The sequence below is a fragment of the Nelumbo nucifera genome, chromosome 4 (genome assembly GCF_055504915.1).
Source record: "Nelumbo nucifera cultivar China Antique chromosome 4, China Antique-T2T, whole genome shotgun sequence".
Taxonomy (NCBI): domain Eukaryota; kingdom Viridiplantae; phylum Streptophyta; class Magnoliopsida; order Proteales; family Nelumbonaceae; genus Nelumbo; species Nelumbo nucifera.
This window is the reverse complement of record NC_142652.1, coordinates 33,784,695-33,806,304: the sequence shown is the minus strand read 5'-3', so window position 1 is coordinate 33,806,304 and position 21,610 is coordinate 33,784,695. Positions and strand designations below refer to the sequence as shown.

At 38.6% G+C, this 21,610-nt stretch overlaps 1 protein-coding gene across 3 annotated transcripts in view; it reads left to right on the top strand.

The window, feature by feature from the left end:
- The first annotated feature begins 913 nt into the window (after window positions 1-913).
- LOC104607427 (ketose-bisphosphate aldolase class-II family protein) overlaps window positions 914-21,610 on the top strand; it is a 145,092-nt gene continuing 124,395 nt past the window's right edge. Inside the window, exons 1-8 of one of the 3 annotated variants that reach the window (XM_088902420.1) lie at window positions 914-1,301; window positions 4,594-4,669; window positions 4,915-4,995; window positions 5,066-5,146; window positions 12,784-12,860; window positions 12,992-13,046; window positions 13,180-13,228; window positions 13,491-13,628. In XM_088902420.1, the coding sequence (XP_088758546.1) occupies window positions 1,200-1,301; window positions 4,594-4,669; window positions 4,915-4,995; window positions 5,066-5,146; window positions 12,784-12,860; window positions 12,992-13,046; window positions 13,180-13,228; window positions 13,491-13,628 (659 nt within the window). In that variant the 5' untranslated portion in view covers window positions 914-1,199. Of the gene's footprint in view, window positions 1,302-4,294; window positions 4,367-4,593; window positions 4,670-4,914; window positions 4,996-5,065; window positions 5,147-12,783; window positions 12,861-12,991; window positions 13,047-13,179; window positions 13,229-13,490; window positions 13,629-21,610 lie in introns of those variants that run through there. The other 2 variants (XM_088902422.1, XM_088902421.1) reach the window with 2 other exon arrangements.

Genomic DNA, 21,610 nt, shown 5'->3' with positions numbered 1-21,610 from the left:
TTCGAACTACCATTTGACCTGGACAGTTTGACTGTTTGTCCTAGGAATTGTTTAGACAACTGGTTCCATTTTACCCCAAACTTGGTCCTTGGCCAACAACGTTGAATCAATCAATGACCCATTGACTCGAGCAGTCGAATTGTCAACCCGTTCAATGTTTTCTGACCTTTTTTTTTAATCTTTATCAGAACGGGCTGTCTATTCAAATTAAACAGTTGAACCGTCAACCCAAAAACTAATGACTAGAATGATTCCAATTTCATGTCATTTTTTAAAACATTACTAACACCCATCCAACATAATATAAAAGTTGATTCCACTATGCATAAAATGTACAGTATCAAATCATGTTGGAAGGGTGTTAGAATGTATTTTATTGGCAGGAAATCCCACTCGAGTAACAATTAGCTCAGATTGTTAAATTTGGCAGGATATACCAACTTACAACACATTAGGGAGTCCAGGTTATTTGCCAATACAATACATTCCAACAACTACCAACATGATCGGACACCCGCACATCTCATACATGGTGGGTCTTATTTTTATAGTGGGTCTCAGTCTCATAGTATATGCAATGTTAGATCAAATTGATTGGGGGTTAGAATGTATTTTTGTAGGAGAAGATCACAATTCCAAGTTAGGGCCATGGATGGAAAATATCTCGCATGAATGATAGAATAAATATAAGAAATATTCCCTATGTGCGGTTGCAAGTGACATGATGGGGTTGGTGTAAGGTTGGTGTAGAGAGCGCTCTGTGATAAGCAAATCCAATGCCTAACAGAGATTCGTATCAATCTGTTTGTCACCGCCACGTCCGCACTCTGGCTGGGACGCAGAGGCACTTGCCACGAAGGTTCAAATTGAATACTGACAGCTTACAAATTGGCTTCGGTAGTCGATAAATCCCCATATCCGGAATTCCGGAGGAAACAAATAAAAAGTGTTGGAAACGTGAGGTTTCATCAATCTTCTGTCCACCACCATCTGACTTTTTGTATCCATGGATAAAATATAAAATGCTATAATAATAAATAAAAATAATAAATATAAGACGGGATGTGAGGAATACATAAAAATCTTATTTTGTACCCATCTCTCGTCGTTACGAGATAAAAGGGGGGATCTCCTCTGAAACAAGAATCTTGATTTCATCACTCGGGACACTACTGCTAGCAGCTCTTGGCATCAGCACAATGGCGTCCTCCGGGGTTGTTGGATTCGTTGGTCTAGATGAGCTCAGCTTGGAATTGGCTGCTTCGCTCGTTCGCTCTGGCTTTCGGGTCCAAGCGTTTGAGGTCTGAGTCTGATCATTTATTCCGTTATTATGGTTTTAGTATCTTAGTATTTTTTTTCCGGTGTTCAACTGAGTCTGATATTTATTCATTTGAAAAGTAAGACCAGCCCGTCAGATATTTGATTGAAAATTTCAACTAATAAGCTTTTACCGAATCTTTGGATTTTGGTTGATCAACAATGTGTAAGTGAGGAGTATTAGCTTAATTCTATATGCTTATGCCTGTAACTTACTTTGCTTTTGTTCAATGAATTCCATGTTGTTTCTGTTGTATCTTTATAAACAATCCTGCCAATAAATTCTTGACTTTCACTGAGACAGAACACTCAGCACCCACAGAGGACTGGAAATGTTCTATGCACCAATGCATGTATGTAGTTGAGTCATATATTAGTTAATGAATTTGGATTATTAGCAATCCTTACAATTCACATTCTACTCTGCCATTTTGGGTCGATCAAAGACTAAAATTGCACATAATTTGGAACAACTAGGATCCCTGACTTTGATGTTTCATAAGGAATGCTTTTTGGTACTATGTTCCCGACTGGGTGCATATAGTGAGATATACTACATTGATTTTTGCTCCATTTTTTCTCCCTTTTGAGACTACAGAATGTTGATATCAGATCACGTCTTAAAAAATAGCATTTTTATTAAGAGGTTTATTTTGGGGCTTCAATGTTACATTTTATATAGTTTGGATGACCATTTGCAAATGTGTGGAGGCAAATGGTAATACAGACGCTACTGCACTCTCTTTGGTCTGGCAACTTTCTCTCATTTTGAACAACTTGTTCCTGCACTGTGGTCCATAGTTATTTTAGAAATCCAGCTTCTTATAACAACTTCAACTTAGATTTCCAATACAAAAGATCTACATTTTCATTGCATTTAATATATGGATGCATACTATGTGCCTGTTTGGGAGGGCTTTCATGCAACAGCTTCTGGCTTTGCAAAGTGGGTCCTACACGGACATCCTATAAGCTATGCTTGGTGAAAAATCTGGAAATGCCAAATACACTTCTAAAATATTGGCTTTCTGGTGAAGCTTCTTTTGGTACCTTCTTCAAAGTGGCTAATCGATAGTAGCTAAATCATAGCTTCAGTCCTCCCAAGTGGGTCTTATAATAAACCTGAAGCCTTAGTTGTCTACACAAATCCTACATGCTATTCTCTATCTAGGGCCATGTCATTTGTTATCATAAAACATTTATTTTGTCATTACTTCAGTGGTCCAGTCTATCCATTTTTTCCTTTTGGTTTTTCAACAAAACAAGAAACTACAGTACTAATTATGTTTTAAAATATATACATGAAATGAGAAGCTCCCATGAAAACATAATCAAAGTTTTCTATACAGCATTATCAAAACCCTCTAAAATTAGTGCACTCCCCAAAAGATGTGTGATTTGTATTCGTTTAACACTATGGGCCAATCCAAAATAAGCCAATAGATTACCACACAAGTCCCTGACATAGGCTCAAAAGAAGAGACTATCTCATTCTTTCCATGAACCTAGCATATAACAAAAGGACTATGATCCAAGATTCAATATTCTTCCTAAACAGCTTTCTAGAAAGAAGCAGCAAGTTCGCCTCCTTTTTATTCTTCCTCTTGTCCTTTTAGATCCTGCAAGTTGGTCACATTGCTCTTTTCTCCTTTATGAATTTATTGATTTTTGTGCACCTAACTGAACCCTCTTAGTTCACTATCCTGCATATTTTCAATGTATAAGGCGATGGCGTTGACTGAGTTGGTCTGAGACTCTAAAAGTTCGAGTGATGATAGGTGGAGGCTGAGGTCCTCTCAGATCTGGTGATCTTGAAGGTGTGGAAAGTGAAAATGGTTGAAAGCTGAGTGAGAGAGCTGGAAATCTCTCTGTTATATTGGAATCTCCCAAAAACAAGTCTGGTAGGGAATATTCCCAGTTAGGATTCCTGAGGCTGATATTCCCTCTCTGGAATCTGGATCTGATTACTGGTGTTTGCTTTTGGAATGTGAGCTGATATTTATAGTTTCTTTTGGAAGTTTCTAGACTTGTCTTTTTTTTGGACTTAACCTTTATCTTGATTCTCTTTCTTGGGAATCACAACAAAAATGTTGTTATTAAAATATCTGTCTGACATGATGTGGTGTACTGATTAGTTACATCATGTTAACTTTATTGGTTATAGGAGGGACCATGCGGGGACTAGTACACAGCCATGTGCCTTTCCCAGCCTCATGCACTTATCCCAAATGCGTTCACTCGTCTATATCTGCTGGCTATAATAGCTGTAGTGCCCATTTTGCATGTCCTTTTTTCAAAAAAACTTACAATTTTCATTTGAATCTTACAATTTATACGATTCATGCGATTCTTATCAATTCAATTAAGAATTAGTTCTCTACTTTGTTGTTTTTTGTTTGTTGCAAGTTTTGTCAATGGAGAAAATTTTAAAGTCCTTGCTAGAAAATGATTTATTCAAATTATATAAGATATTTTAGAAGCCATATTAGTTTATTTTCCATCATATGTAGGTTGATGGTCCATCTTATGTGGATTATTTGACTTTCAATTCGGACATGATTATATCATCTTAGGCTTCTAGTGTACAAGTAGTAAACTTTGTCATTCTAGGTACGTATATGGTAGATATAGACTAAAAATAGGGAAAGTCACTTATATATATATATTAATATGTCTATTTTTAATTTTTGACAAGTTTTTTGAAAACAGAAATAATCTTATGATTTATGATATGATTCTTTTTTTTGGTATAAGATTTATGACATGATCCATGATTTGATTTGATTCAACTTTATCTAAGTTTAAAATACAAATATGATTTTCAGAACATTTTCATCTTAAGGGTGTGTCACATGAATTACTCGATAATTTGGTGTGTGAAGTGTATCTACTTGCTCTAATATCCATCTTATTACCTTTTTATGTTAGACCGTACAACACTCCCGAAGCACATCTCACTTCATTCGCCATACTTAAAAATTCTATAGGCACATCTTCTTCAATCGTTCCTCATGATAACCAATGAAGATACCAGAGATCACTTCTATGGGTATCTCTTAGCAATCAATCTCAACCGGTTCTTTATTTTGCTAAACCTGAACTCTATAATCTCTTTTAGATGGTTTATTTTTAAATATTCTTCGAGCCTCTCTTCATACTTCAAACTTTGTGCTCAGTTTTTTGAGAATCAGCTTAATGTATTTATTTTTCTCTATTGTAGCATTTTGTATTTGGCTGTTAATCCATTGTTATTGGTCATTTTTGTAACATTTGCAGATATACACGCCTTTGATGGAGGGGTTTTTGAAGTTGGGTGGAGATAAATGTGGTACTCCTATTGAGGCAGGAAAAGGTTGAAGCAGTCTTTGGATTTTTTCCCTTTTGCATGTCTACCATCATCACATTAATCCTCCATTGTCCAGGGAACTACTACATATGACTTTGTAGTCTGGATCAATGTTAAAGATCACTGTGATTTGTGTTCCTTATCCTTTAGTTATTATTCTCCTTTCTTTCTATAATTTGCAGCAAAGTTTCACATCCTCAACAACTTGGTGAATTTGGTATTTATTTAATTTTTTTTTTTATTGTATGCAGATGCTGCAGCTGTAGTTGTATTGATCTCTCATGCAGATCAAATAAACGATGTATTCTTTGGGAATGACGGTCTTGCAAAAGGTTTTTATGCAGCTTCAAGCATAGAATTTTATGGTTCATTGATATTTAAAAATGTTATATTGTTTTGTAGGGTTGCACAAAGATGCTGTTGTCATCCTCCATTCAACTATATCACCAACATATATTCAGAAGCTAGAAAAGCGTCTCACAGGTAATCCAAATTTCTTTTTCTGGTTTTCATGTCAATTAGGAAAAAGAATTTTATTATTCATGATTTGTGATGATTATTCCATGGTTATAGTCAATATCAACCTACCCCCGTCTGGCATAAGCGGAGGCAACTGGATTTCATGGAATTCATTCCCTCTGGTCCTGACCATTGCATGTAACCTAACAGTGTTAATGTGTGGGTGAGTTCCAAACATGTCCTTTCAGACTTGTCATATGCTCAAGTTCTTGAATCAACTCAACTCAACTCAACAACTCAACCAAGCATTGTCTCAACTATATAGGATCGACTACATGGATTCTGTTCTGCCATTCCACTCTATTCGGTGCCATGTCTATTTGTTAAATCATGAGACTCTTAAGTAATTTCTCATTTCTTTAATCCATGTCCTTTTTGGTCTTTGCTTAACTCTTCTAGACCCTTCTATTTGTAAAAGGTAATTTCTTTTCAGTTTCACTGGTGGTATAGATGGTCTTCTCTTGAACTTGGCTAAACCATTCTACTTTCTTTCATTTTATCGCCTGTGGGAACTACTCCTATGTTACTTTGAATCAGTGGACGGAAATATAAAGATAAAATCAGTGTAGAATTAGAGCAGAAAAAGGAAGTTAATCTTCCATCACCACCAATTCAGTTAATTGGTGAATAGATGGCCGACTTTTTGGATAAATCTTGGGTGGGGAGGGATTTTTTTCATAGTGACTCCTCAATGCCTTTGTAAATTCTAGGAGGTTCTCTTTTCTTGGGTTTTGGTTTTTGGTTCTGCTGGAGTTTTGTACATCTCCTCATGTACATCCTTTTTCTTTTAATGAAAGCTAATCTCTTCTCAGAAAAAAAAAGGAAGTGAAGCATACAACTTAATATGTTGGAGAAAATGTATGGACATATACCTAATCAAGAAAGGAAGCTTATTAATCAGAAAGAAAAGGGAAACATGTTGTTGCATCTTTTGTACACGATCTACAGAAGAGCCCCCTTCTTGATGTAGCTCCCCCCCCTCCCCCCCCCAGTTAACTTTTTGTATTTTGATACTCCTGGGTCTTTGTTGTATTAATGTCTTGTCATTTCTACATTAATAAATATTACACACTGATGGTTGTTACTACATGAAATGGACAGAAGCAACTATTGGCTTATTGTCCACATGGAAATCATAATCCAGAAAGGAATAATGTTTTAGCATTAAATTCTAAACATTTTATTTAAATGAAAAAGAGAAGAATCTCATCTTTCATTTAAATAAAAAAAAAATGTAGATGTACAGGAAAGAGAAAGAAGTGTGGAAAAACAGAGCATGAACAGAAGTGCACATTCTCTGGTGAACCTTATGGTTTATCAACCCTGTTAGCAGTCCTTGCTAGCAAGAGAGTAAAGGGACTGAGAGAATGACATAATTAAATTCTGTTGTAAAAGTCCCATGCCAGTAGACCTCAACATATAAATTTATCATATTCAAAGAGAGAGGGGTTGGTTCACTAAAAGCAGCTCTCTCTCTCTCTTACACATACAAAGACATGAAACCAGCTGTTATCAGTTTCCACCTTGTCTTCTAAGCAAGTCTTATCTGTATTCCTCTTGCTTATAGAATATTCTCGTCCATCCTTCAGCAGCCAGGGAGGTATGTGCATACATCTATTTATTTCACTCCAAAATCTACTGTTCCTTCTTTGTAGGTCCAATTTGAACCCTCTATACCAATGAGGATTCTTGGATGATGGTAGGTGTGACTGACATCTATTGCAACAGTTACTCTTATTTTTCTTTTTTTTTTCTGCCCCTCTGGGGTTTTGGGAGGGGGTATTACAATTTTTTTTTTTTTTTTTAATTTTGAAATTATGTTTCTGGGTGGATCTCCTCATGCATTGCAATTGTTAAGGATTTGAGGGGAGCATTCCTTTCTCTTGCACTGGGGGAGTTACTGTTCTTAATTATTTCGAAGCTTTATTTGTCTTTTTGCTTATGCTTTTTCCTTTCTTTCATCTCTTCCATGTAGCCCTGGACCTTCTCTCATTCAATTAGGACAAGGAGTGTTAGTGTACACCAGAGGGCTTGTAGTTCTTGTATTCATCCAATGATGCATATCACTTGTATTAATAACATACTAGTCTGCAAGAGGGTAGTTATAGTTGCCAAAATTTTCTTCTTTATTATTGGTAGGGCTGGGGATATCTATACTACAGTTTTGGTGATTCTAATGCACTTCTGAAAATGCCAGATACTGTGATCCCGAAACAAGGAAACATCCTTGCAGCATCATATCTTAATTACTATCAATGTATAATTAGACAATGAACACATTGAGGTTCTAGTGGTCATTTATTATATCCTTGTCTACTCATAGGAAACATTGAAGTAACTAGACCCAAATGAAAGTTCCTGAGTTCTGTGCAACTTTTTAGGCCATCTGCAACTAATTCTATCTCGGCAGAATTTGGATTTCTAAATAGGACCTTTAACATTGGTTTTCCATTAAATCATAAAGTTGAGGCTACTTTAACATTGACAATTTGAAAATTGATCACTTGAAATGATAAAGACTATGCTTAATTTAGGATGAGAATCAGAGTTTACAGCAATTACAACCATGGTAAATACTCTTAGGAGAAGCCATACTGGTTGGTGTATGACCATACCATATAAAGTAGGGGGTACATATTGCTATAAACTTCATTGGAAACTTACAGTTTTTCTTTAGTTATAGTTTAGCATGTGGCCAATGTATTTGGATGGGTGCAGAATTCATTTAAATCATTTTACACCTCTCTCTTCTCTAATTTTGTTTAATATTTAGTTTTGCAGGACATTATCTATAGATGTAAGACTAATCAATTTAAAGTTTTTTTCTTTTATGATATCAATTTACTAAGACTAATAATTTAAAGGTTTAATTATTGTATCTGTGAATAAACCCTAGTTGATTCTAGGTCAAAGTAGAGAAGAAGAAAGAAGAAAGAAAAGAGAAAGAAGAAGAAGAAGGAGAGGAGAAGAGTCTTCGGCTAGACTAGAAGAGAGAATGTTAAAATCACTCTCCTAGCCGACCCACTTAACTTTTATTCATAAAACTTGAGTTACAAGAAAGACAATTTTGTCCCTCATAGAAGATGGGACACATAACTTAAACTCAGATACAATAGACCTTTCACTTTCAAGAAGATACACCAGAATGACCAAAATACCCCTGACTCGAGCATTCTAACACTCCCCCTCAAGCTAGAGAGTATATATCATATAGTCCCAGCTTGTTACAAATGTAATCTATTCTTCCCCGAGACAATCCTTTTGTGAAGAGATCTGCTCACTGATTTCCTGAGCTCACATGAGATGTAGTTATTACCCCACTTATCACTTTCTCTCTCACAAAGTGACAATCCACCTCAATATGTTTAGTTCTTTCATGGAAGACAGGATTGGATGAGATGTGAACAGCAACTTGGTTATCATAGTATAGTTTCATGGGTTTGTCAATTGAGAAACCCATCTCCTGTAGTAAGTTCTTCAGCCATACTAGTTCACATGTGGTATGGGCCATAGCCCTGTACTCTGCTTCCTCACTACTTCTTGCCACCACTGTTTGTTTCTTGCTCTTCCAAGTTACAAGATTGCCACCCAGGAAGGTACAATACCCTGTGGTTGACCTCCTGTCTGATATAGAGCCAACCCAATCAGCATCTGTGTACCCTACTATCTCAAGAGTTCCTCCCTTTTGGTATAACAAACCACGACCTGGAGCACCCTTTAGGTACCTAACAATTCTCAGAACAACTTCCTAGTGAGGAACCCGGGGATGTTGCATAAACTGACTCACCACACTCACAGCAAATGATATATCTGGTCGGGTAATGGTCAGGTAGTTCAACTTTCCCACTAACCTTCTGTGTCTTCTAGGATCATCAAACTCTTCACCTGCATCCACACTTAACTTGGCATTGAGTTCCATAGGAGTCTCTGCTGGTTTAGCACCTAACAACCCTGTTTCTTCAAGTAGATCAAGAACATATTTTCTCTGACATAGGTTGATCCCCTGTTTTGACCTCGCAACCTCTATTCCTAGGAAATACTTTAGCTTCCCCAGATCTTTGGTATTGAAGTGGTCCTGTAAGAATTTTTTCAGCCTGTCAATTCCATTGCTGTCACTTCCAGTCATGACAATATCATCCACATACACGACTAGCAAGATTTTCCCATCCTTTGAGTTATAGCTGAACACAGAATGATCAACCTGGCACTGTTTCATCCCAAAGGCCTTCACCACTTCACTGAACCTACCAAACCATGCACGTGGAGATTGTTTCAGTCCATAGATTGCCTTTTTGAGCCTGCACACCTTACCAGCCTCCCCCTGAGCAACAAACCCTGGTGGTTGCTCCATATACACCTCCTCAACAAGATCACCATGTAGAAAGGCATTTTTGATGTCAAGTTGTACGAGAGGCCAATCATACATAGCAGCTAATGAGATCAACACCCGAACTGAACCAATTTTAGCCACAGGAGAGAATGTCTCCATATAGTCCACACCATATAACTGAGAATAGCCCTTGGCCGCTAACCGTGCCTTCAATCATTCCACACTACCATCAGGAAGATGCTTCACCGTATAGACCCATTTACACCCAACAATGTGCTTACTAGGAGGAAGGGTGGTGAGTTCCCACGTGTGATTATGTTGTAGAGCAGAGAGTTCTTCTTCCATGGCCTGCCGCCACCCTGGGGAGGTAAGGGCTTCCTGTACAGTCTTGGGAATGGGAACTGATGAGAGTAATGATATAAACGTGCAATGAGAAGCATAAATGTGAGCAGTGGAAACATAGTCTGAAATGGGATGAGAAGTAAGTACGTTTACCTTTCCGCAAAGCAATAGGGAGATCAAGATCTGAGGGAGGAGCAGTAGCAGGATTTGTCGACAGGTGCTGAAGTGGAGGAGGGGTCCGAAGCACTTCTGCGGGTATACACTTGAGTAATTGGCAGCCTCTCTGTAGTAACAGACATATGATGTGCATCTGCAGTAGGAATGGGAGCTATGAGAAGAGGGTCCACAACCGGAACAGGAAGAGGAACCACAGAGGGAGAAGAAGAGACCCCGACATCTGAGAAAAAAGGAACTGATTCAAAGAAGGTGACATCAGGGCACACAAACGATTTATGAAACTTTGGGTTATAACACTTATACCCTTTCTGAGTCCTTGAGTAGCCAAGAAAAATACACTTTGTAGCTCGAGCATCTAGCTTGTCTACTCCAGGCCCCAAGTGTTAAACAAAACAAACACAGCCAAAGACTCTTGGGGTGAGAGGAAATGGAGACAAAGTGGGAAACAACACAGAGAAAGGGGATTGACTTCCAAGGATTGACATGGGCATCCGATTTATCAGAAAACAGGATGTAAGAACAACATCACTCCAAAAATGCTTTGGGACATGCATATTGATCATCAAGGACCGAGCAGTTTCAAGAAGATGTCTATTTTTCCGTTCAGCTACACCGTTTTGTTGCGGGGTGTAGGCACAAGAAGTGTTGGGTGGACCACGCAAATCATAGCAGAAATTAATTGTGTGCCCCTCTAAGCCACAATGTGTACATTTTCTCTGAGCATTACCCCTTCCTTTTCCACGGCCTCCCCTTGACTCTCGGCCTCCAGTCCGGCCACTAGCCCGGTTAAATATGTGTCCACCACGGTTGCTTGGAGGGCCACTGCTACCACCACCACTTCTACTTCCACGGCCACTCCCTTTAGTCACTACCAAACCAGATCTATCAGAGAAGGAAGAATGTTCCACCGGTTCAATGGATGTCCTCTTAAGACGGGCAAAAACTTCTTCAAGTGAGGGGAGAGCTGATCCCCTCAATATCTGTGCTCTGATAGGCTCATACTCAGCCTTCAAGCCCACAAGAAACCTAGTCACATCAAGTTGTTCACGTTGCTGTTGTTGGATCTGGACATCTGATGTTAGAGGGTGATACACATTTAGCTCATTGTGGATGTTCCTCAAACTTGCATAATACTCTTCTAAGCTTTGACTTCCTTGTTTCAAATTGAAGTACTCTTGGTATAACTGATATACCCTAGTTGCGTTGTCTTGTCCAGAGTACAACTTTTTAGCATGATCCCATATCTCTTTGGCTGTATCTAGGAACATGAAGTTCACACTAATCTTTGGTTCCATGCTGTTCCAAAGCCATGTCATTATCTGTGCATCATCTTGTTCCCAATCACTGAACCCAGGAGAATCAGAGGGAGGTTTCTCCTCCCTCACATGTTTTACTTTCCTCTTGGCCTTCAAGAACACCTCCACAGATTTTGCCCATGGTACGTAGTTCTCACCATTCAACTTGATGGATGTCATTTGAACACTTGGATAATCTGAAGAAAGCATGATGCCGGTTTTGTTGTCATTCCCAACTATAGTTGAAGCCATCTCAATTATTTCACATTTGAATATACACCACAATCTCACACTCGTCACAAGACTTATCTCACTTATGATACCACCAACCCCACTTTCTTCAACTGCACATTACACACTACACTCTAAAGCTGAAATCATTCAGTCAACACATCAAACACTTGGACTGCACACTGCAGAACCATTTACCATCAACACACAACTGCTGAAATTACTCAGTCATTTCATAGAACACTTGTTCTTCATACTACAGAACTGATTACACACAAGGTCTAGGGGTTCACTTTTAAGCATTTAGAATCATAGATATGTCAGCCACCACAACACAACCAACACCACACCACTGCTGTCGTGGACATCAGCAGTCTACTACTCTTCTTTCAGCACACATGCGAGCAAGAAAACAAAAGAACATGACTGATATGTGTATCAGTTTCACCCAGCACCACAACAACTAACTTTTGAAGCACAAAAAATTATCATTCACAGTCCATTTCTGAACACACGACAGCAGTGTCCATACCTGTATACGTCCAGCCCTCTTCGTACACTGAATAGAGGGTCTAGTATACCACTTCAACGACCATCACAGCACCGGCCAGAGGCATTCTCGCCTCCAGGCCCTTAAAACGGCAACTCCTTTTCAGCCCTTTATCGAGTCTTCAATCAGGTCAGCTGTAGGATGATGAAACCTTCTGTGAAGCTGGCGGCGAACCCAGGAAGAAGACAGCAGCAAGAAAACACGAGACCTTAATGCTCTGATACCATGTGAATAAACCCTAGTTGATTCTAGGTCAAAGTAGAGAAGAAGAAAGAAGAAAGAAAAGAGAAAGAAGAAGAAGGAGAGGAGAAGAGTCTTCGGCCAGACTAGAAGAGAGAATGTTAAAATCACTCTCCTAGCCGACCCACTTGACTTTTATTCATAAAACTTGAGTTACAAGAAAGACAATTTTGTCCCTCATAGAAGATGGGACACATAACTTAAACTCAGATACAATAGACATTTCACTTTCAAGAAGATACACCAGAATGACCAAAATACCCGACTCGAGCATTCTAACAGTATCAATTCACTATGACCAATCAATTTAAAGGTTTTATGATTGTATCAATTTATGACTCTCTCTCTCTCTCTCTCCCCCCTCCCCACCCCCCCCCAAAAAAAAAAGCGTATTTATGCCTATCATTTGCAAATTGACCTGTTTTAAAACTTGCAGAGGATGGTGAGGTAGCTTTCCTTGTAGATGCATATGTTTCTAGGGGTACATCTGAGGCTTTAAATGGAAAAATCATGGTAAAATTAAGTCCTAAGTAATTCTTTATTTTTTCTATTTTAGAGCATGACATAAGGGGATGTCCATTATTCATCTCCTCAGATATCATATAATCTTGTAGGATGCTAAATTTTATTTTTATTATTTTTAGATCACGACCTCTGGGAGGTCAGAGGCAATTGCAAAGGCACAGCCTGTTCTGTCAGGTATGGTCTATGAATACCATTGCTATGACACATTGTGGAAAACAGTTTTTGTTTGAATAGAAATTATGACTCGTGTTTGCAATTAGCTTACTCTTTTATGTATCTAATTATAAATATTAATTCCTGCAAACAGCAATGTGTGAAAAGCTTTACATTTTTGGTGGTGAAGTTGGTGCTGGGAGGTAAGCTTCCTTCTGTCTCATAGGTATTCCTGGTTGAAAGAAAGTCTGATGAGAACCATATTCCTTTGAGATGTTTTCATGATTTATCTATGAGTTTATTTATCATTTTTCTGTTAATGTATATTGAGCAAACTACTGAAAAATTATTCTTGTTTTGGCACTCCTATATCTGAACTAATTTAATGAACTATTGTTACCTTTAGTTGTTGAAATTATGACATCTGAGATCCATATGTTAATTACTATTTTTCATCTCTTGTAGCAAAGTCAAAATGGTAAATGAAGTTCTTGAGGGCATTCATCTTGTTGCTTCAACGGAGGCTATTTTTCTTGGTACACTAGTAGGGATTCACCCGTGGATAATTTATGATATCATTTCCAATGCTGCTGGAAATTCATGGTGATTGCATCGAACTTACTATGTCATAACCGTTTTCTGATGAATTGGTTCTTGTTGAAAGAATTTGAATGGACCGATTATTTTCTTTTGCTTCTGAGAGCCTGGAAACATGTCTCCAAGCATTGACAGCTATGACACCCAGATACAGCAATAACATAGCTGCATATGAAATTTGCACGAAAAATTGAAGTGTCTGACACAATACAGCACCATGTAGAGGTATCTGGGTACCATAGGTTGACAATAGTTATACAAATAATGATATTGGTCCTTGAACTGTCTTTTTCTGGTACATTTTCCAGAAAACATTTTATTTTGTCAGTTTTTTTTCTACTTTATTGGTCATCCTCATCCTTGTGTTCTTAATTAGGATCTAGATTTATTTACAATGCTTAGCAATATTTTTACTTCTAGAATTGCAATATCTATCCCAACCAAAGAACAACCAAAAATTGACAATGATAGAAAGGATGCATCAAAAGACAAGATAGGGCATATGTGGATTGTATGCACATCACCATTGTTTTTCTGAGATAAGATAACCATATTTCATTGAAAATAAAAGAGGTACATGAGAAGATGTTCCTCACCAAATTCCTTTAGCCCTAAAGTGATATTTCAAATTCTTCGCTGATTTAATTTTTAAATGTCTGACTAAATTGCATTAAGTGAAAAGATCATAAATTTTGGAAAGAATATTACTGCAGCCTAACTGTAGGATCATCAGAAAATTAAGCAGGAATGAATTGAGGCTAATATAAAAATAAGAAAATTAGTTTTAGGAAGTTTTCCTTGAAAAGATTAACACTTGTGATATGCTGCAGAAAAGAAGGCCAAATAAATGCCTATCTTCTCACATGTGCTTTCTGTGTAAGAACAATGGTGAAACCATCTCCCATATATTTTTATCCTGTCCTTTTGTACTTTGTATTTAGGAGCAGCTTTGTTCTCTCTTTGGGTGCAGGTGGACTCCTCCTCAGGATGTGGAGGGAGCAAGGTTTAGCTGAATGCTTTAACTGTTCAGTGGGCTGTGGAACCAATGATAAGGTTCCATGCCAGTATTAAATACATGGGGCCCATGAATTTATTACTGGTGTGGAACCTCATCATTGGCTCCACAGCCTGCTGAACAGCTAAAGCATTCAGCTAATTCAAATTCATGTGGTGGGTCTCTTTGATCCAAACTTCTTGAGAAACCAAAAAAAGGGGAAGACTTTTGTGGAAAGCAATGAGAGCTGCCATGTTATAAACTGTATGGGAAGAAACAAATGGGAGGATCTTTAATGCAAAAAATCGATCAGAAAATGGAAGTCGTGGATTTGGTAAAAATTAAAGTTGCACATTGAGTGATACCATGGAGGACTTTCAAGGCTTCTCAACAAATGACATTTTGAGAACTTGGAAGGAAGTGGCTTCTTCCGCTCAAGCCAAGGAAAGAGTAAATATGGAATGGAGATCCCCAGAAATCAACTTTGTTAAACTCAACTTTGATGGGAGTTACATTGGTAGTCAGGTTGTGGCAAGGTTGGGAGGAGTTTTCAGGGACTCAGAAGGAAAATCTTAGCATTGTGTTCAGGGCCATTAACAGATGGTAATGCATTGAAAGCAGAGATGTGTGGATTACTCCATGGGCTAAAATTTGCTAAGCAATTCGGTTTCCACAACTTGGAGGTGGAAGGGGACTCACAGGTGGTCATTTCATTGGGTAAGAGGTAGCTCCCAAGTCCCATGGGTCTATGGACATACTTTTCGGGGAATAGAAAGCATATCAGGAGAGCTGAATGCTGTCTTTAAATGGGTGAGAAGATCAACAAATGGGATGACAGATGTATTATCCAAACAAGGGACAAGGAGGCACCAAATGTTCTGGGCAAATTATAAATTATAGAGTTTCTCTAAGGTGGAAATTCCACCTATTGTGATACTTGAAATTGATATTAATAGAATCTTCTTTCTTACTGATAAAAAACTAAGAAAATTAGATACTGTAGCAACACTGGAAACAGAAAACTATGAAGAAAAATGGGAAGGGCAGAAAACCTAAGGGACCAGAACTCTCATCTCAAACTCAAGCATCTCAGAAAACCAAACAGAGCATGCTACTTTGATCTGCATAAGGCCCTTTATTTCCAATTAAAAGTTCGCAATCCTACATGGACTAGTAACCAATAAAACGAATAGTAATCCTAATCTGATCATAAATTCAGTAGCAAGTTAGAACTCTTACAACTCCTAATCACAACATAACTTGGGAGGATGAATGGTTGGAGGTGAGGAAGCACTTATCGTGGAGAAAACTGAGTAGGAAGGAGAGGGAAGAAGGAAGAAGAGAGGAAGAGAAGAAGAAAAGATGAAAAAAAATGAGAGAGCAAAAAAGCAAAATTCCTGGGATCTATTATTCATATTGTAGGGAGATAGTACAAAATAAAGTAAAAAGACTCAAGTGCCCTTGTAGCACATAAACCAAGTATATTACTTCACTCCCCTTCAAGTTGGGGCATAAATATCTATCATCCCCAGCTTCTTAGAAAGTTCATAATGCCATAAATAATGAAGGCCCTTTGTAAGAATGCCTGCAAGTTGCTCTTTAGCGTTGACATATGGAGTGAACACCTCTCCCTTTCTCTAATTTCTCCTTCATAAAGTTTTTATCCACCTCAATGTGCTTTGTTCTATCATGGAGGACAAGATTAGCTCCAATATGGATGGTAGCTTTATTGTCACAATAGAGTGACATAGGGCCATCAATTGCAAATGCTAATTCACCTAACAAGTTCTTAGTCCGTAGAACCTTTGCAACTCCATGGGACATGGCCCTGTATTCTACCTTTGCACTAGACCTGGCCATTACACTTTGTTTCTTACTTCTCTAAGTAACAAGATTTCCTCTCACAAAGGTACAATAACCATTGGTGGATTTTCTATCATCCATTGAATTGGCCCAATCAGCATTAGTATAAACTTCAACTTTCATATGCCCATGCTTATTAAAGAGGAGGCCTGTTCTTGGGAATTTCTTTTTAAGGATTGAAGTTGCAAGGTCAAAAGAAGGAATACACATTTGCTAGAGAAAGTATATCCTAGACTTATTAAAGGAAATATGTATGATGGGGAGTAGACCTATTGATACACCAATGGAGGTGAACCATGGGTTGTAGGAGTTGGATGGGGAAGGTATTAAAGGCTTGTGGGAAAATTGATATTATTATTTCTTACCAGGCCAGATATTGCCTATGTGGTACATGTTGTGAGTCAATTCATGTGTGCTCCTAATGTTTCTCATATGAAGGATGTTTGAGGACCCTTAGATATTTGAAGACATGTCCTAACAAGTGAAGTCTATTCAAGAAGCATAACTTGAGATTGAGGCTTTTATTGGTGCTGATTGGACATGTTCTATATGAGACAAAAAGTCTACATCAGGATATTGTACCTTTGTTGAAGGAAATTTAGTTAAATGGAGAAGCAAGAAACAAAGTGTTGTTGCAAGATTAAGTGTAGAAGCAGAAATGGCTCATGGTGTTGTAGAGTTGTTGTGGCTCAGATTATTTTTATAGGGCAATGGTTCATATGAAGTCAGTTTATGCATGCTCCCAATGTTTCTCATATGAAGGCTGTTAAGAGGATCCTTAGTAACACGGTGGAGTATAATGGGATTGAAGAGGTGGGAAAGCAAAGTCCAACTAAGAGGATGTGAAAACCCTATTCAGTTCTAGGTTAAAGTAGAGAAGAAGAAGAGGAAGGAGAAGAAGAGAAGAAGAAGATGAAGGAGAAGAAGGGTTTGGCCAGTTGAGGAAAAATAGTCCTCTCTAGTCGACCCACTTGTATTTATCTTGAATAAACTTAGTTACAAGAAAGACAATGTTGTCCCTCATAAGTGATGGGACACAACTTAAACTTGAATAAAACAGACCTTTCACTCTCAAATAGATAAAACCAAATGACCAAAATACCCCTATTCTGTGAACTCTAACACTTCCCTTCAAGCTGGAGAGTATATGCCATATAGTCCCAGCTTGTAACAAATATAATCTACTCTGCCCCGAGACAATCCCTTTGTAAAGAGATCTGCCCACTGATTTCCCGAGCTCACATGAGATGTGGTTATCACTCCACTGATCACTTCCTCTCTTACAAAGTGACAATCGACCTCAATATGCTTGGTTCTCTCATGGAAGACTAGATTAGAAGAGATGTGAACAACTGCTTGATTATCACAATATAGTCTCATGGGTTTGTCAACTGAGAACCCTATCTCTTGTAGCAAGTTCTTCAACCATACTAGTTCACACGTGGTATGAGCCATAACCTTGTACTCAACTTCTGCACTAATCCTTGCCACCACTGTTTATTTCTTACTCTTCCTAGTTACAAGATTGCCACCAAGGAAGGTACAATACCTTGTAGTTGATCTCTTGTCTAATACAGGACTAGCCCAATCAACATTTGTATACCCTAGTAGGAATTTACTGAATTAAAAAGTATGAAAGAAAGTAGTTTCTTGAAGAGAGAAGGAAGAGAGAAGGAGAAGAAGAGAAGTTTGAAAGAAAAGAGAGCAATAATCTAGCCGCCCCCTTCACTTATTATTTATACTAAAATAATAGAACAGTACAAAGAAAACTATGCCCTTATAGGGTGGCAAAACATAAAACAACATATATAACCCTCAAGCTAGAGAGTATATGTCATATAGTCTCAGCTTGTAACAAATATAATCTACTCTGCCCCGAGACAATCCCTTTGTAAAGAGATCTTCCCACTGATTTCCCGAGCTCACATGAGATGTGGTTATTACTCCACTGATCACTTCCTCTCTTACAAGTGACAATCGACCTCAATATGCTTGGTTCTCTCATGGAAGACTAGATTAGAAGAGATGTGAACAACTGCTTGATTATCACAATATAGTCTCATGGGTTTGTCAACTGAGAATTCTATCTCTTGTAGCAAGTTCTTCAACCATACTAGTTCACATGTGGTATGAGCCATAACCTTGTACTCAACTTCTGCACTACTCCTTGCCACCACTGTTTATTTCTTACTCTTCCTAGTTACAAGATTGCCACCAAGGAAGGTACAATACCTTATAGTTGATCTCTTGTCTAATACAGAACTAGCCCAATCAACATTTGTATAGCCTAGTAGGAATTTATTGAATTAAAAAGTATGAAAGAAAGTAGTTTCTTGAAGAGAGAAGGAAGAGAGAAGGAGAAGAAGAGAAGAAGAGAAATTTGAAAGAAAAGAGAGCAATACTCTGGCCGCCCCCTTCACTTATTATTTGTACTAAAATAATAGAATAGTACAAAGAAAACTATGCCCTTATAGGGCGGCAAAACATAAAACAACATATATAACACACAAAAACATAATAAAATTTGGACTCACATAACTACTGTGGTTCCCACCTCCTATCTAACAACTAACATAAAACATCTACTCAGAAAAACATTATAAAACTAATTAATCTTCAACACTCCCCCTCAAGTTGGGAGTAAATGTCACACATTCACATTCCCAACTTGTGTAGATCATGTTAAGCTTGTTCTTTGCCACCCCTTTAGTGAGAACATCAGCCAACTGCAACTCTGAAGAGACATAAGGCAAACAAACTTCTCCGGTTGTTACCCTTTCTCTTATAAAGTGTTTATCAACTTCAATGTGTTTTGTCTTATCATGCTGAATTGGATTGTGGGCAATATTGGTTGCAGCCTAATTGTCACAGTATAACATCATAGGTTCCTCTGCTTTCACCCCAATCCCACTAAAAAGAGATCTAACCCAAAGAAGTTCTGAGACACCACGAGCCATGGATCTATACTCAGCCTCTGCACTTGACCTTTCCACAACCGCTTGCTTCTTACTCTTCCAGGAGATCAAGTTTCCACCTACAAAGGTACACACTCCTGATGTAGACCTCCTGTCATCTAAGCATCTTGCCCAGTTTGCATCTGTATAGGATTCTAGCTTCAGATTCTCATGATTTGAGAAAAGAATGCCTCTGCCAGGGTGCTTTATCAGATATGCAAGTATTCTCTCAATAGCTTCCCAGTGCTGAACCTGAGGTGCATGCATGTACTGACTCACAACACTGACAGCATAAAAAATATCTGGTCATGTCATACACAAATACAGTAGTCGGCTCACCATTATTTGATATCTCCCCACATCCTTTACCAATTCACCATCCACACCATTAATTTTGTGATTTGGATCAATAGGAGTGTCTGCTGGTTTGGCCCCCAGCTTCCCAGTCTCTCGCAGTAGGTCAAGTACATACTTTCTCTGTGAAATGAAGATCCCATGCTTGGATCTTGCAACTTCAATCCCTAAGAAGTATTTGAGCTCACCAAGATCTTTGATCTCAAATTCTTGTTGCAATCATTTTTTGAGATCATCAATCTCCTCCAGATCATTTCCTATCACCACTATATCATCCACATACACAATCAGAATTGACACCAGAGCATCTCTCCTCTTCACAAAGAGGGTGTGATCAGACTGTGTCCGTGTGTATCCAAAACGGATGAGTGTCCCTCTGAACCTGTCAAACCAAGCCCTAGGTGACTGTTTCGGTCCATATAGAGATTTTTTGAGTCTGCACACCTTTCCTTTACCAACATTTTCATAAAAGCCTGTTGGAATGTCCATATATACCTCCTCCTGTAAGTCACCATTGAGGAAAGCATTTCTGACATCAAGCTGGAACAAGGGCCATGAATAGGTGGCTGCTAGAGATAAAAGGATACGAACTGAACTCATCTTAGCTACTGGTGCAAAGGTTTCCAGATAATCAACACCATAGGTCTGAGTATACCCTTTTGCTACCAACCTTGCCATCGGCCTTATACTTCACTGTGAATACCCATCGACATCCGACTGTCTCCTTGTCTGGGGGGAGATCAACTATTTCCCAAGTTTGGTTTTTGACCAAAGCATCCATTTCATCTTGCATGGTTGTTTTCCACTTAGGTTTGGAGAGAGCCTCAATAACATTCCAGGGTATAGACATAGAATCCAGGGAAGAAAGAAAAGCACGATAGGAGGGTGATAAGGCATTGTAGGAAAGATGGTGTGAAATGCAGTGGGCTGTACACTTTCTCTTCCCCTTACGAAGTGCAATGGGAAGATCAAGGTCAGTGGGATCAATTGCAACAATGGTGTTAGGGACAGAAACATTATCATCAGAAAACATAACAGGCTTAGCCTCAAGAGGAATACTTGGAACTGTATCTGCCGAATTTGGAGTTTCAAAAGGACTGACAGAGAGTGGTGTGGGTTGAGGATGTGTGGAGTTAACCATCATCTGTCGGCGCTGATATTGCTGTGAGGCTGCTCGTAGTGGCTCAAGTAATGAAACTGAAGGTGCAGGTGCTGGTTGAACTGATGTTGCAAGTGGTGGTTGAACTGATGTAGATGCTGGCTGAATTGATGGAGGCACCACAGAAACAGGAAGAGGAACAGATTGTGAGTTCTCCCCAAAACTCTCCCCCTAAGGAGAACCACTTGAGAAGAAGAATGTGGATTCAAAAAAGGTAACATTCATAGTGAAAAATCTGCTCCTCGACACTGGGTCATAACAGCAATACCCCCTTTGGTTCTGAGCATACCCAAGAAAAACACATTTCTTGGCCTTAGGATCCAATTTCTTGCGATGAGGGCCAAGAATGTGAACAAAAGAAACACAACCAAAAACCCTCAGAGGTATATGAAATATCTCTCCATTTGGAAAAAGAAGGCTAAATGGCACCTTAAACCCCAAAGCCCATGAAGGAACACTGTTAATCAAATGCACAGTTGTAAGAACTGCATCTCCCCAAAACTGCATAGGAACTGAAGCACACACCATAAGACTCCTTGCCACCTCCACAATGTGTCTGTTTTTCCTCTCAGCAACTTCATTCTGTTGCGGTGTATTTGCACAACTGCTCTGATGAACTACACCATGTTTTAAGAGATGCGTGGTCAGGTCCTTCTCAAAGTAT